The sequence below is a fragment of the Eublepharis macularius genome, chromosome 5, assembly GCF_028583425.1.
Source record: "Eublepharis macularius isolate TG4126 chromosome 5, MPM_Emac_v1.0, whole genome shotgun sequence".
NCBI classification, from domain to species: Eukaryota; Metazoa; Chordata; class Lepidosauria; order Squamata; family Eublepharidae; genus Eublepharis; species Eublepharis macularius.
The window spans coordinates 111,172,128-111,187,049 of record NC_072794.1 but is presented as its reverse complement, the minus strand read 5'-3'; the positions used below and the strand labels follow the sequence as shown (position 1 = coordinate 111,187,049).

General features: G+C 42.3%; 1 protein-coding gene across 1 annotated transcript; it reads left to right on the top strand.

Moving 5' to 3' along the window:
• Window positions 1–609: 609 nt before the first annotated feature.
• On the top strand, window positions 610–11,880 carry LOC129330188 (acidic mammalian chitinase-like). Its single transcript, XM_054980174.1, has 11 exons — window positions 610–653; window positions 1,671–1,700; window positions 1,815–2,016; window positions 2,410–2,466; window positions 3,041–3,206; window positions 5,031–5,155; window positions 6,235–6,358; window positions 6,701–6,886; window positions 7,981–8,100; window positions 10,900–11,041; window positions 11,546–11,880. The coding sequence occupies exons 3-11, from the start codon at window positions 1,883–1,885 to the stop codon at window positions 11,809–11,811; spliced, it is 1,320 nt and encodes a 439-aa protein (XP_054836149.1). The 5' UTR covers window positions 610–653; window positions 1,671–1,700; window positions 1,815–1,882; the 3' UTR covers window positions 11,812–11,880.
• The last annotated feature ends 3,042 nt before the right edge of the window (window positions 11,881–14,922 follow it).

Genomic DNA, 14,922 nt, shown 5'->3' with positions numbered 1-14,922 from the left:
GAGTTCAGGCAGTCCCTGCCTTCGGTCACCAAGGGAATTGATTGCAGGTGCTAGATTGTCTGGCTTGACGAACAGCAACAAACAGCAACGAACAAGGCTTCAACAACTCACTTCACTCATACTCTAGTCTACCTCAAATTTTGTTAGTCTTGTGGGTGCTACTGGTACCTTGTGCTTTTCTAGACGCTACAGGTGTAACTGGGACTTGTGCATAACTTTAAAGAGCAATGATGTTTGATACCTATGAATTCTCAGTGGGAATTAGATGTCCTTAATTTCCTCCAAAGTATTCTTTTTACTCTTCAAGTGGATTGCTAGAAATACATCTCAAGTTAAAAAGTAAGCTAAGGAGAAAAGAAAACCAAATTGACCTGACCCAATGAGTAATCTTTTTACTACCAATATCATTTATCCTGTAATAATAATAATGATACATTTTACACGTATAATTATATAAGCAACCTTCTTATTGATATACTTAAATTTACCTTTATTATCTAATAGCCAGTATCTTTGGTACCTTTCCAGTGAATGGTTTAAACATTGGTTTAAGGACTGGAGTGTAAACACCACCCTCCTCGTTCAATGCACATGCTTTTATCCAAAACTTCAGAAGATTCAGAATAAATATTCAAGGTGAAGATGGCTGCCAGGTGCCTATTTTCATTTTGTCTACCAACCATTACATATTAACCTTCTAATTTATTTTGAGGATGAAGATATCTCAAGTCACATGTGTGGTGGGGGGGGGGCAGAATGTATGTTATAAAAGGAAAGTAAAAGGTCAAACAAGCTAGTACACAGGTATCAAAATGGGCAAACTACTCCTTCTGACTGGTGAGTATGAGGGACTTAATTATAAAGTTAGCAAAAGAACAGCTATCTTAAATATCCAGTCTCTCTGTCCATCATATGTCTACATAGATCTTCACTTCTGTGCACACATGTTCTATCTGGCCACATACTTTTTTTTAGATTTCCTAACTACAGAATTAGAGAGCCATTTAGAAACCTTTTTATTATTTCTAGAAAATGTGTATTTCACATATGCAGGAATAATGTGAACGTGGGAGTGGGTGAGGTACTTGCAAGGGAGAACATGTACATGAGAGGGTTGGATACTTAACCTTCCCTGTGCCTGCGCGATCTCTCGTGTAAAAGGCCATTAGCCAACCTTTTCCAAGCCAAGCCGACTTACTACCAGCTACAGAGCATAGCTGGGAAAACAACTAAGAATCATCAGGTGCCCCTGCATTTGCCTTAGGAGGAAAATACATGATTGGAAAGCCCATGTTTTCCTCTAGCTCCACCTTGTTGTGTGCATTACTCCAGTGTGTGCATTACTCCAGTTAGTTGGCATTTAATTGCTACACAGTTAGAAACCTGCAGGAAAAGTCTGAATACCTTGTATCTGAGTAACAAACTGGTTTAATAGTCATTTCTTCTCCTTGGGGAACTGAGTTTTTTACCTTCTTCTTTTTCCTGTGAGAAGGACTGAGGATCTCATTCTGAGCACACTCATCAAACTATAGCTCCTAGGAGTAGGTTAGTGGAATAACATGATTTAAAAGGGGTGCTTTCCCAACCTAGATACACTCATTTTATAGCTGTAAGAAAAACACAGGCCTCACATTTGTAGTCAACTCACAACCCAACTTTGTCATTTACAGGTCTGGCTTTCCTGCTGCACCTGCAGCTGGGTGAGTTTCAGCTCATTACCTTATTATATTTCACTAAAATTAATGCTGAAAAACTGTTGTATCTGAACATTAATACCTAGCATGCATTGATTCACCTTTCCTTGTAAACTGCAGGCGCATCCACCAATATCGTCTGTTACTTCACCAACTGGTCCCAGTACAGACCTGGAATTGCGCGTTATATGCCCGAAGATCTTGACCCATGCCTATGTACTCATGTTATCTATGCTTTTGCTGGCATGGCTAACAACCAGATCCAGACCATTGAGTGGAATGATGTGGCTCTCTACGGTGGCATTAATGGACTCAAAAACTAGTAAGATGATGCAATAGAAACACACATATAAACATACTCTATTAGAGAAACTGGTTCAGCTAAATATATCAGTTTCCCACTTTCTATCTCACATTGACAACATGTTGTAAGAAGGGCAATTTTAGTTCCAGCTTAGAAGGCTCTGCTACTTTTAAGGGTTCATAGAAGGGAAAACTTCTACAAGTCTGGCAGTTCACAGAGTTACATTTTCATATTAAAAATCTTCTAGCAAGGTTGTCCCTTCTATACAATTCTGAAAGCTTACAATATTACACTGCCAACCTATCTTTATAGCATTTATAGACATTTTGCTTTTTTTAAAAAAAATTACTAACTTATAACTGTTTGCAGCTGGTTAAAATTGTTAGTGACATTCAAATAATTTGTTTACAGCAATCCTGACCTGAAAACCTTGCTGTCTGTTGGAGGCTGGAACTTTGGAACCCAAAAGTAAGTTCCTCTGTGAGCATTCTGATTTCTGAACAGCTTATTTTGCAACTGGCAACCAGGCAGAACATTCACCACAATATTTCCTTGGCCTTTAGCCACAATCATCAGCTAAACACTGTTTTTCTTTCAACCATATCCTAAACGAGTCCAACATGCTTAAAGGTTGCTTTCATATATACAACTCTCCACACATATATGAAGAGGTGTGTAAGTTGTTATGTAAGGATGTGCTTTTGATCATCTGCCTCTACTTCTAGGTACATGAAGCTCTTCCTCCAATGTAACAAAAATACTTGAGAGATTTGAGAAATATTGTCCGTAAGAAGAATAAAATGGATTATGGTTATTAAACACTGATATCTCATCCTCCCCAATTTGTGACTAGCATTATATGCTAGAAGAACAATCTCTTGTCTATGCTTTTTAAAGTTAGTTAGCTTCAGAGATAGACTTGTATCATGTATGCTAAAAGAGTGAACCACTTTATGATAACAGAAGCTGGTCTTTTAATTACTCTTACACCATTAGTTTCATACACATGAAACTGATCATATCACTTTGCTTTATCTCGCAGGTTCTCTGACATGGTTTCTTCTGCTCAGAATCGCCAGACTTTTATTCAGTCTGCTATCTCTTTCCTGAGAAAATATGGCTTTGATGGATTGGACATTGACTGGGAGTATCCTGGCAACAGAGGCAGCCCTGCTGATACCCAACAGCTTTTCACAGTCTTGCTTCAGGTTGGCTTTAATAATACTTTTCCTCAGCTTCTTAGCAATTAGCATCGTCTCCTGGCAATTGAAGGAATTTTTACCAGCAGTATCCTGGACATGCAATCGATTCACTAGCATAAGTGTAATAACAGGCCCAAATTATTGGAAGGGGGAGAGAGAAATATATCTTCCATCATCTTCTCTTTGTGCCTCCCTAATAATCATCTCGCCTACAAAAATGCCATAAAACCAGAAGAAAGTGTTTCCCGTGGGGACATAGATAGATGAAGATAATGGCTGGGACAATAGTAGACTGTGACCACAGGGTAGGAGGAATCACAGTTTTGAGTTAAACTCTGCTATTTCGGGCCAGGTTTGGACGTGTTTACCATTTTAATACATTGTGCTCCACTGTACATGCAATATGTGTTCCGAGCAATTTCCAAGAACTGAGCTTTAAGGCATCTTATTTTTAAGCATGTTATTGGAAATGAATTCTTTTGTGTCTATATGCTCTGTGGAGACTCTTGACATCTAAAGCTACCCTAAAACAAATGGAGAATATAACTTATTTAGATTTTTTTTAAATGGCACCATTCTATATCTCAAGATGGCTCACAAAAATAAAACAAAATATAATAAAATCCTCAGGAAAAATATAGTAAGAAAAAAACAGGGGTTACATCAATTCAGCTCAAAGTCCTTCCAGAAGAAATGGATTTTATCTATACTTCTCTTCAAAAACGTAATGCATAATATAAAATTCACTTACACGATGAGCACTTACACGATGAGCAAGAAATTTATTTATTTCCACACAGGCCAACCCAAGCAATTTCAGCACCCTAGGCAAGAAAATGTCATGAGGCGACGTCCCCCCATGGGTCAATAATGACTCAGTGCTTGCACAGGGGCCTACATTTATCTTTAGGCAACAGCTCACCCCCATCCCCCCACCTACACCAAGGGGTAGTGAGAAGCCCCCCACACACACACACACTGCAACAGGAAGCTGTGATGAGGCTGTGATGAGGCAGTGAGGCATGACAGGAAGGCAATGAATCAAGGCAGTGCAGCAGTATTCACTCTCCTAGGCTTCCCCCACCACAGAGGCATGGCGCAGCAGTGCATGCCCTCCACCTCCCTCCTCTGCCCTGCGGTGAGGTAGAGGAATTGAAATGGGGAGGCAGTGCCTGCCTTTCTCCACACACACATCAGGGCAAGCAGGGCAGGAAGCCACCGCCCATCCTTCTTATCCTCTAGAATGGCAGCATGGTGAGGGAATGGGAAAGAGTCATGGTCTCTCTCTTCCCCTCCACCCACCTGATGAAGGAAAGGAGGGAGGGAAGAAAAGAGCAGTCTCCCTGTGGCTGCCCACTGGGGCCAGCAGACACCTCCCAGGCAGCTGCTTGTTGTGGTACATCTGGATGCTGCAGCTGGGCAGGAGACCGGTGTAGGGAGACTGAGCTAGTTGGCACCTAAGGCCACCTAGTGGATGGGCCAGCTCTGTTTCCACAACAGTTGCCAGTACGTGTCAGAAAGTAACAACAAAATGGTTACCAAAATTGTTTATCAAAATTGTAGCTGTTTCTGGGGAATCGTTTTAAAGTTATTACTTTATTTACCTTTGCCTTTAATTCCTGCACTATACCTCACTGTATTGCAAATGTTAGAATTTTAAAGCTTTCGTCACTCACTGCAAAATTTTTCCAGCTCAGGTAAGTGAATTCTCACCTTATATTTAAGAAAAGAAACACCTCCACAAGAAATAACAGGCTCCTTCTCCTGCCCCCACCCACAAAGGAGTTCAGCTCAGATTATACAGTGACAATTCACTTCTTCCAATAACAGGAAATGTACGAAGCTTTTCAGCAGGAGGCTTCTCAAACCAACAAACCCAGACTGTTGATCTCTGCAGCTGTGTCTGCTGGAAAAGGCACCATTGAAACTGCTTACCAGATCCCACAAATGTCTAAGTAAGTGGCAGAGTTATAGGATTTCTAAACAATAAGAAAGAACATGTGTGCACAATGAAAAGTAGCAAACATCAGGAGTATATTGCTACAGCATACTAGACCATCATAAGATTTCTGCTTAATTGGGAATTCCAGTATAACACGTATTGAAATCTCCATGATTTGGAAAGCATGAGTTGCTTGCTCTCTTTCCAAACTCCATTTTTTAAAAATTCCACTACTGAGAAGCTGGTAGCTGAGTTCTTCATCATATAACAGGCAGGTTGTTCCTTGCTTCATTGAAATCTGAAATACCATCTACAGCAGATATGACAGAGAGAGAACAGACCTGGGTGGGTGGGTGGTATGCACCAGTCAGAAAAGGTCAATTTAAAGAAAGAATGTGACTTACATATCATATCTGCTGGAACTTTAAATAGGATACTATTATCCTTTAACCTTACCTAGACTAAATACAGAAGACTTCATTAAACCATGTACTCATCAAATTCTCCATCTGCAGAAAGTCAAACCAAAAGTGATGCTGAAGTGATTAATGGAAAAATTAGTATAGAATTAGGTTTTCTTGAATTAAACTATGAAACAATATATGCTTCTTGACTTCCACCTGCAACCCCTACTGTTGCACCGGTTTGCAAATCCCAGGGGGCTGCCCCACAGTCAGTTACAGGATCTTAGCAAATGCTAAATTGAATTTTTATGCTAATAACAGGACCATTTTGCAGAGTACAGTAATTTGCTTTTTATTTATCACGATTTTGAATCATCACACCAAATTGGGAACCAGCAGCAATGGCTAAAGGTATATCATGTGTTTCCTTTTATTTAGATTTGTTCAAAATTGGACCAGCCTTTTGAATTTAGATGCATTCCATGTGGCAACACATGATGAATGGCCAGATTTAAATTAAACGCTGAATACGAATTAACAACAGCCAGAATTTTTTCTCTGGAAAGTGTAGTGACACCAGCATCACACAGTGAACATACAAAAAAGGGATCAAAGAGTTCTTCTACTGAATCTGAGGTGGAAAACAAATTGCAAAATGATTTTTGGCCATCTTCCCACCCCCCAAAAGGTACATGGACCTTATCAATGTGATGACTTATGACCTCAGAGGATCTTGGGAAGGTTTCACTGGTGAGGACAGCCCATTGTTTGCAGGGCCTGAAGACCAAGGCTCCTACATCTACTTCAATGTGGTGAGTGATGGTTTCTATAAAAGGTTCTTTTTTTCTTCATTGACAATCAAAACAATCCAACCAATATTTATTTCTTACATTTTTATACTGCCCTTGCTGTAAGGAGCTTTGGGTAGCATATTTGGTTCCCTTTCTTCATTTTATCCTCAGAACAACTCTATGTGGTAGAAAAAGAGACACTTGTTGACTGGTTAGCCAGTTGGCTCAAAGTCACCTAGTGAGATTTGAACCTCACTCTCCCTCCTCCTATTGCAGTACTCTAAATATTACTCCACACTTGATTTCAAGGTGGCATAGGAATCATTTTTTCTGACCAATGTGTAATGCCATTTGTAATACCAGGACTATGCTATGAATTATTGGAAGAACAATGGTGCTCCAGCTGAGAAGCTCATGGTGGGATTTGGAGCTTATGCCCGCACCTTCACCCTCAGCAACCCTTCTAACCATGGCTTAAATGCTCCAACCTCTGGACCAGGTAAAGCTGGTGCCTACACCCAAGAAGCTGGGACACTGGCATACTTTGAGGTAAAAATCTGTCCTCATTCTCACTAAAGTAGTATACATATGACTTGGTTTATCATTTCAAACTGCAAAAAGGGCTAAAATGATTGAATGCTCTTCCATATAAAAGGTCTCTCTATGTAGAAAACTAGGTGTCAGGGACAAAGCCTCACACTCCAAGTTTACTCCCAAGGGCAGGTCTTTGCCCAAAGTCCTTTTGCTCCTGCCTCCTGCTGCTGCAGCTGCAGCCTTCCCATAGGGTTAGAACCTGACATAGCTTTGCCTTCAATCTCCCTGTAGAAGTAATCTACAGGTCTCTTTCTCCTGGCCATCAATGCTCTCTCCATGCCCCTAGGAGAGTCCAGTCAATTCAGATTACGGAGAGACCTTCCAGCCTCCTCCACTGCCTCCTCCAGGCTTCCCACCAATGCCAACAAACTGACCCTCTCTGCCTCACTTCCTCCTAGGGTTACCAATCTCCAGGTGGGTCTTGGAGTTCTCAGAATTACAACTCATCTCCAGACTATGGAGATTGGTTCCCCTGGAAGAAATCACAGTGTTGGAGGGCAAGCTCTATGGCAACACATCCTCACTGAGCTTCCCCCCTCCCCAAACTCCACCCTCCCCAGTCACTGCCCCAAATCTCCACGAATTTCCCAAGTGGAGTTGGCAAGCCTACCTACTCCTGCTTTTGCCTTTTAACTACTTCCTTCCTGCCACACTAATTTTTTGGCTCTCTCTTTTCTAAGCAGGCCTTTACTCCTGAGCAGTTTAGTGCTAGCAGCCTTCCCTCCTTCCTGCCCCTTAGTTACCCCTTAGGGCTTGCTCTGTCTCTCCCTCTTCTTTATAGTCAAGCTGATGGTTCCTTTAGGTCCTCACTCCTGGGGTCCCCTCATTCTCCCTCTCACTTGGGGTGCTGTGTAGTGCGACAGCCAGTCTTTGCATTGCATCATTTTAAAAGGCTGCTCAGAAAACGTTGTTTGTATAAAAGTCAATCTACTTTTATGTTCCACACTACTATTTTTGAATGGGGGTAGGAAAGGACAAATTTAATCCAACAGCCATTCACACACAGGCAGATGTTTTCGTACATTAAACAAAACGTTTTGGTCCTACAGATTTGTACCTTCTTGAAGAGTGGTGCCACCGTTGTGTGGAATGCGCCCCAGGAAGTCCCTTATGCCTACGAAGGAAATCAGTGGATTGGCTATGACAACCCCAAGAGTTTTGCCATCAAGGTATTTTGCTTCCGTTTTGCGCTTATTCATGGCTACACTCTCTAACCAGGAGAGTGGAAAGAAGGGAAGGATAGGTCATTAAGCTGACTATACTTAGATGTCTTTGTAAATGTGTTCAGCAGTGCCAAAAAGCACACCTGTCACTTGCAATTTTAAAGTATTTATTTCAATGCTCACTTGTTCAGGAAGCATTGCTCTACCTCCGAGCCAACACTTTCTCCTCAGTGGTGTCAGCACATAAACGTTCTGACTGGCTATATCCTGGTATTGCCCTGTTTGCTTTTGCATCTCTTATTGGCTGAGATGTCCCATATAACCAGTTCAGGAAACATTGCCCTCAGTTGCAAGTGACTTTGCTTCCTATTAGTAATGTCATCATGTAACCAAATCTGACCTAATCCTGTTTTCTATTATTTATTTATTTATTTAAAATATTTATATAACTCCTTTCCACAAAAATAGGGTCCCACAAGGAAGTGAACATCAGACATTAAACATATAAAAACAATATAAAAAACAATATTTAAAATGTATATATAAATATTTAACAATATAATAAAACATACAGACATCCAAACAACCAGGGAGGCGGGCCAATAAGAGTTTACTGGGAGTACACTGAACACAGAAAAGTCTTCACCCGCTAGCAGAAGACAATGACACAGGGAGATAGACAAATCTCTCGGGAGAGGAAGTTCCACAGTTTTGGTGCAAAGACTGAGAAAGGCCTTTTACAAGTTGTCACCCATTTAGCCTCAGATTGCTGGAGCATCTGAAGCAAGGACTCCAAAGATGACAGGAATGGATGGGCAGGTTCATATGGGAGAAGGCATGCTGGTATCAATTCATATACACAAGGCCGGTGCCAAGTTTTCTGGAGCCTGAGGCCAGATTCCTGCACCTGGGGGGCCAGATTCCTGCACCTGTTTCAGGGGTGTTGCTGCCCCCACATGCGTGTGCATGAAGTGTGTGCACACACACCCGGACTGCATAATGACATCACAACATGTGACATCATCACGCAGGGCGTGCTTGCGAGCTGGCCACCCCATTGGCAAGGTAGGCAGCTGGGACGGAACGTGGGTGGCCTCCCACCCTCCCGCTCAGTTGCCCCGCACCACCTTGGCCATCTGCCATGCCTGGCTGGCCCGCAGCTGTGTGTTGGCAGCAGCGGCGGCAGCAGCACAGGGCAACTGAGTGGGAGGGCTGGGAGGCTGCCTGCTCAGTTGCCCTGTGCTGCTGCCACCAGCATGCGATCCTGGCTGGGCACCTGCGGGCCAGGCGTGGCAGGCAGCTGGGGTGGCACATGGGAGTGGCTTCCCAGCCCTCCCATTCAACTGCCAGTGCTGCCACCACCAGCCTCGCAGCACGTGCCCCCGCCCCCGATCAGTGCTCAAGGCAGCTGCTGGCACTGCCTCAGTGGATATGCCGGCCCTGCATATATGGGTTTAAAGATCAATACCAGCATCTTAAATTGGGCCTGAAAGCAAATTGGGAGCAAAGTGTAGAAGGAACAGGACTGGAGTGATATAGTTCCTGCGATCCACTTCAGTCAACATTCTAGATGCAGCATTCTGTACCATTGCTTCTGGACAGTCTTCAAGGGCAGCCCCATGTAGAGTGTGTTGCAATAACCTAATCTAGATGTTATCAGGGCATACATCACGGTGGCAAGATCTTTCCATTCCAGGAAGAGCCACAGCTGGCTCACTAGCTGGAGCTGGTAAAAGGCACCTCTGGGCACCCCTGCCACCTGTTTATCCAACAGAAGGCCCCGATCCAGCAACACCCCCAAACTATGAACCTTCAGCTTTAGGGACAGTGCAACCCCATCTAGAACAGAAGATATTCCCATTCCTGGGTGGAACCTTCTTCCCACCAATAGCACCTCCTTTTGGGGATCCCTGATTGGCTGAGATCACTCATGTGACTAACTCAAAGAACAGAGGTTTTTTTCAGGTAAGTATTCTCACAATTTGGGGAAGGCAATGGCAAACCACCCCGTAAAAAGTCTTCCAAGAAAACGTTGTAATGTGATGTCCCCCCATGGGTCAGTAATGACTCGGTGCTAGCACAAGGGGACTACCTTTAACTTTTATTCTCACAATTAAGTGTTTGGGAGGAGGGATGGAATTTCTCTATCTATCCTTAACAAATTATTTTTGACCTGAAAATCAAAATGTGAAAATACTCCCCATAGCCAAATTACTTGATTACTGGAATCATGGCAGTTTTATTTCGGAGGGTAAAATATTTTAGACTGCAATAGGGGTGGAATGGGATTAAAAATTGGATTAAAATGGGATTAAAAACACAGGTTAAAATCACAGCCAAAGCTGCCAAAACAGTTTACGCTCCAGTAATTTTTGTAACTGTTGCTTTTCTCCAAGTTGGTCAGTCTTGCTTCCCCACCGTTGTTAAATGATCTTGGATTTCTGTTTAGGTATTTGCTGCCTCCTATGTACTTAGGAGCATGTTCAATCAAACTACATGAGACGTTCATTGTAAGTCATTTGATGGAGATTTGTATTTCTAACAGAGAAATCCTGTATATGTTTTCCCGGAAATAAGTCCATATAATTACATAGAGTAAATCCTATTGAATGAAGATTGCAAACTCAGATGTCTTAAATTTAAGCTCGAATCTCTAAAGGGCCTTTAGAAGTCTAGCTTGCAACTGCACAGGAGCAGGTAAATTTATAAATAGCAGCGTGGAGCCAGACTAGTTATCCTCTATCTAAGCAATACAAATTAAGAAGAATTGCTGTGGTTCTCAGATTGCTTAACTATATCTCACAGGCCAAGTGGCTGCTGGAGAACAATTTTGGAGGAGCCATGGTATGGGCTATTGATCTGGATGACTTCACTGGCACATTCTGCGGCGAAGGCAAATACCCTCTAATGAATGCCTTGAAATCTGCATTGGGAGTCACCACTCCAAGTGAGTAATGTACTGATATTGGTAGAACAGGGCAAGCACTCTAACCTCCAGTCCTTTATAAGTACTGTATGTACAATACTGCAACTGATGCTCATGATATCCTACTCCAGATTCATTGTTCTTTCATTTAATTAACAATGCCATCCTACGCAGAGTTATGCCTTTCTAAGCCTATTACCTTCAATATTTTTAGAAGAGTTTAATTCTGCCTAGGATTATATCGTTAATCATGTTATCTCTTCTTGTTTAATCCCTTCATTTAATCCCTTCAGGTTTTTCTGGATTTGCATATTCAATTATGTCAAGAATGATAACCTACCCTACATGTTTCCAGACTTTCCTTCACTTTGTTCCATATACATTATTTCCATTTCTGGATATTCCAATACACTTTTAAGACTTAATTTCTAGGTTATATCTCCCAAGCAGCCTTGGATTATAGTAGCAAAAGTGCACGACTTCTGAGGGAGGAAGGTCCTAATGCCATCCTTATCTTTATTCCAGACTGCAAGGTACCGGCAACAACTCTTGGCACCAATGCTAATCAGCCTGCACAGCCAACAGCCGCACCCTCTGGTGGCAGTGGGAGCTCTGGTGGAAGTTCTGGTGGCAGTGGGAGCACCTTCTGCAAGGGGAAATCCAGTGGCCTTTACCCAGATCCCACTAATAAGAGTGGCTTCTACCACTGTGTGAACGGGAAGACCTATCAGCAGTTTTGCCAGTCTGGCCTTGTATTTGACTCCAGCTGCTCCTGTTGCAATTGGGCATAAGGAGAATGACCACTGTTTGCATGTGCACATGCTCCACTGCAAGAAATGTAGAGGAAAGAGATCAGCATAAAAAATAAAGAAGCATTGCATTAAAATCATAGTCAGTGATCTCTCACCAAATGGACACATTTTCAATGCAGTATCTGTTTAGATCCAATCCAACTAAACTCTCCAATGACATTTTCTCTCTACACACTACAAAATATCCAGATAATTACTTAATTTTTAAAATGCATGGACCATTTTTTCCATAAAAAGCACATAAAAAGGGAGAAACAATCCATTTAATAGAGGTATCAAAATGAAATGTTTACAAGTCAAGTTAATTATCACAATCCTAAGAAAATGTAGAGAACACATTAGATTGTTAGATGTGAAATATGTAATAGCTGCAGAGTTTTGTTGCAGAACTGTATTCAACCAGAAGTTCACTTGATAAGCTCCTTCTAGGAGACACTGTTCAACTGAAAGACTCAGTTTATTATGTGCTTTCAAATGCCGAGGCAGCAAGAAGGAAGTATGAGCATTAATTTTTCACCCACTTGGAGTGTTGGCAGGTTTATGATTTTTGAATTTAAAATATTAAAAACAGAGTCCATGTCTAAAAGCATGGCAAAAGAAAACCCTTTGTTTGGCTATGGGTCTCCTATGAAGTTTTACAAATCCTCATGGGACCCCCCTCCTTCTTAAAAAAAAATGTTGGAAATTGGCTGGGCAGGCTACATTATCTGTAACAGAAACTATAGTAGTTAGATGACCAAAGATGCTCTACTCATTTCTTTCCCACTACACCCATAACTTTTCACAAGTTCTGAGTTGCTAAATACATTCTTATTTAATTGAAATAGGAGTGTCTAAACAACTGAAAATGTTTTGTTTTCCCTACTCTAATCAAGCCACATACATATTGTATGTGGCTTGATCTTTACATCCTGACTTCCTTCTTTGCAATATCCTTCCCACCTTCTGACTGGGTTATGAGGGCTCGGGGATCTCTATTCCTACATGTATCTGATGAAGGGAGCTTGACTCTCAAAAGCTTATATCCTGGGAAATCTCATTGGTCGTTAAGGTGCTACTGAACTTGAATCTTGCTAGACAACTGAAAAAAACTCTTCTCCCTCGCTTCAAAAAATTAAAGCTCTGGTTCAATCAAGAGCTAATGGTCCCTTGACCACTGAACAGCTGGATTTGCTTCTCCCTCACCTGTAGAAAACTGTTGTTAGTTTGAGATACAAATTGCAAGTCAGTCATTATTCAGTTGATGGAGAGGAGGGATAAAGGATGTAACAGTGATGGAAGCTAGTGAGAAGCTTAAGCTATTCATGGCATGGAGATAAATAACATCATTTGATAAATAACTTCCCATCAAGCCTCTATTAAAGGCAGAGGACATTTTTTTCTGGGCAACTGGCAACCCTAAAAGCTACTTGTGCCCATATAATCAAGTAACAAGAATTATTACTAAGTCTTCTGGGCTGGGAAAACACTTCTTGCAACCCTTTTCTCATTTGGGAAGCCTAGGCAGGCACTTTTAGCTCTGTGGGGGCTCTCTCCACATATGCAGAAGAAGAAGAAACTAAAGATGCAAAAATTGGGGGTGGGTTTGAAAGTCAACTGTGATGGACTGCATTTTTTTAAAAAGCCAGAAAGTGCTGTACAAACAGCTGAAGGAATGTTAAGAGTTAATCCCTCACAGACACAGGGAGGTTTGAGTGACAGGCTACTCCAAGGAATCTGATTGAGTAGTATGAAATGGAAAAAGGAAGGTCAGTTTCCAGTCCTAGCTGAGAGGAATGCAGTGTGAAAAGTTGGGAGACAGAGTCCTAACAGTGAGCAGCCTTAAATCTGACAGGAGAACTGGGAAAAAGTTGGCACGGAAGTTTGGGAAGTAGGTGCAGACTCCCAGTAGGGTTGCCAGGTCCCTTTAGTCCCCTGGCGGGGGACTGGGAACCTGGCTCTCACCCTCCGTGGTGTCGGCATCCCTTCTTGTGCACATGTGTAGTGTGTGCACACTCCCAGCATGCATGATGATGTCACTTCCCAGAAGTGACGTCATCACATGGATCAAACAGCGGCCAGGCATGTGCTCCCGTGCTCACAGAAGGGCTGAATTGCCCCCTCGCAGGCCTGGTTCAGCCTGAAATTGGCCCGTAGCAGAGCATGGGGCACGCCGCAGTGGGGCACATGGGCACACCACACCGCCCAGGGGTACACTGCACTGCTGGGGTGCGTCCCCTGCTGGCCAGGTAAGTAGGGTCAGGGGGAGGAGGTGGGAACAGGGGATCCCTGCCCCAGGCGGGGTATTGGCAGCCCTAACTCCCAGTCAGGCAAAGAAAAGGGATAGAGCGTCTAGGGAGAGGAGATTTTCCCTACCCAGACAAACAGGGAGGTAAATCTGTAGAGTGAAGAGATCCCTGATTGAGTGTGGTTGGAAAGTGCATGAGGAGACCTTCAGATTCCGTTAACAACTGAAGGAAAGCACTGGTGTTTGGAGAGAAGGGGTCTGGGGTACAAGAAAGTGGGAACCAATAACTCCAAAAGAGAAAGAGAATACTAAAAGAAAGTATACTGGAGTGTCTGTGGAAAACCAAGGGAATATAAGCCTCAAAACATAAGCATTTAAGTATCTGTGAAAAGCATAAGAATTAAAGTCTGTGTACTGCTTTTATCTCACATATGTGTATGGGGGCGTGTATTTTGAATTGCTTTAGAAATTTTAAAGTCCTGATTTCACCTGACCATTCCCCTCTAAAATAAATAAAGTAGTTAGTTTCGAATTATGAAAATGCCTCTGGTGCCATTTCTGCTGTTTAAGGATGAGGGAACATCATATCAACTGATTCAGCAAATGAGCTCGTCCTCAGGAAACGTCCTCTTTTGGCTATTAATTTTTCTCAAATGTATACATGTTGGTCAAGACCAGAGTTGGGATCCCCAAGATACGTTTCATGAAAATAGAATTATGTTTATGGTAATGGATGTGCTCAGAAGCACTTGAATTACCAAACCAAAATTCACTATTTGGATTTGGCTGTCAGTTGCCCTGATGGATTATTACTGGTCTCTTCACCTTTGCACAAAAAAACCAAAACAACCCCCCCACACACC

What these genes read in the sequence shown, in the direction of transcription:
- LOC129330188 (XM_054980174.1), top strand. Translation starts at nt 1,883, where the DNA reads ATGCCCGAAGATCTTGACCCATGCCTATGTACTCATGTTATCTATGCT. An exon ending in CCTACATCTACTTCAATGTG is followed by an intron (nt 6,359 to 6,700) that starts GTGAGTGATGGT and finishes TTGTAATACCAG; the next exon opens with GACTATGCTATGAATTATTG. An exon ending in ATTGGGAGTCACCACTCCAA is followed by an intron (nt 11,042 to 11,545) that starts GTGAGTAATGTA and finishes TCTTTATTCCAG; the next exon opens with ACTGCAAGGTACCGGCAACA.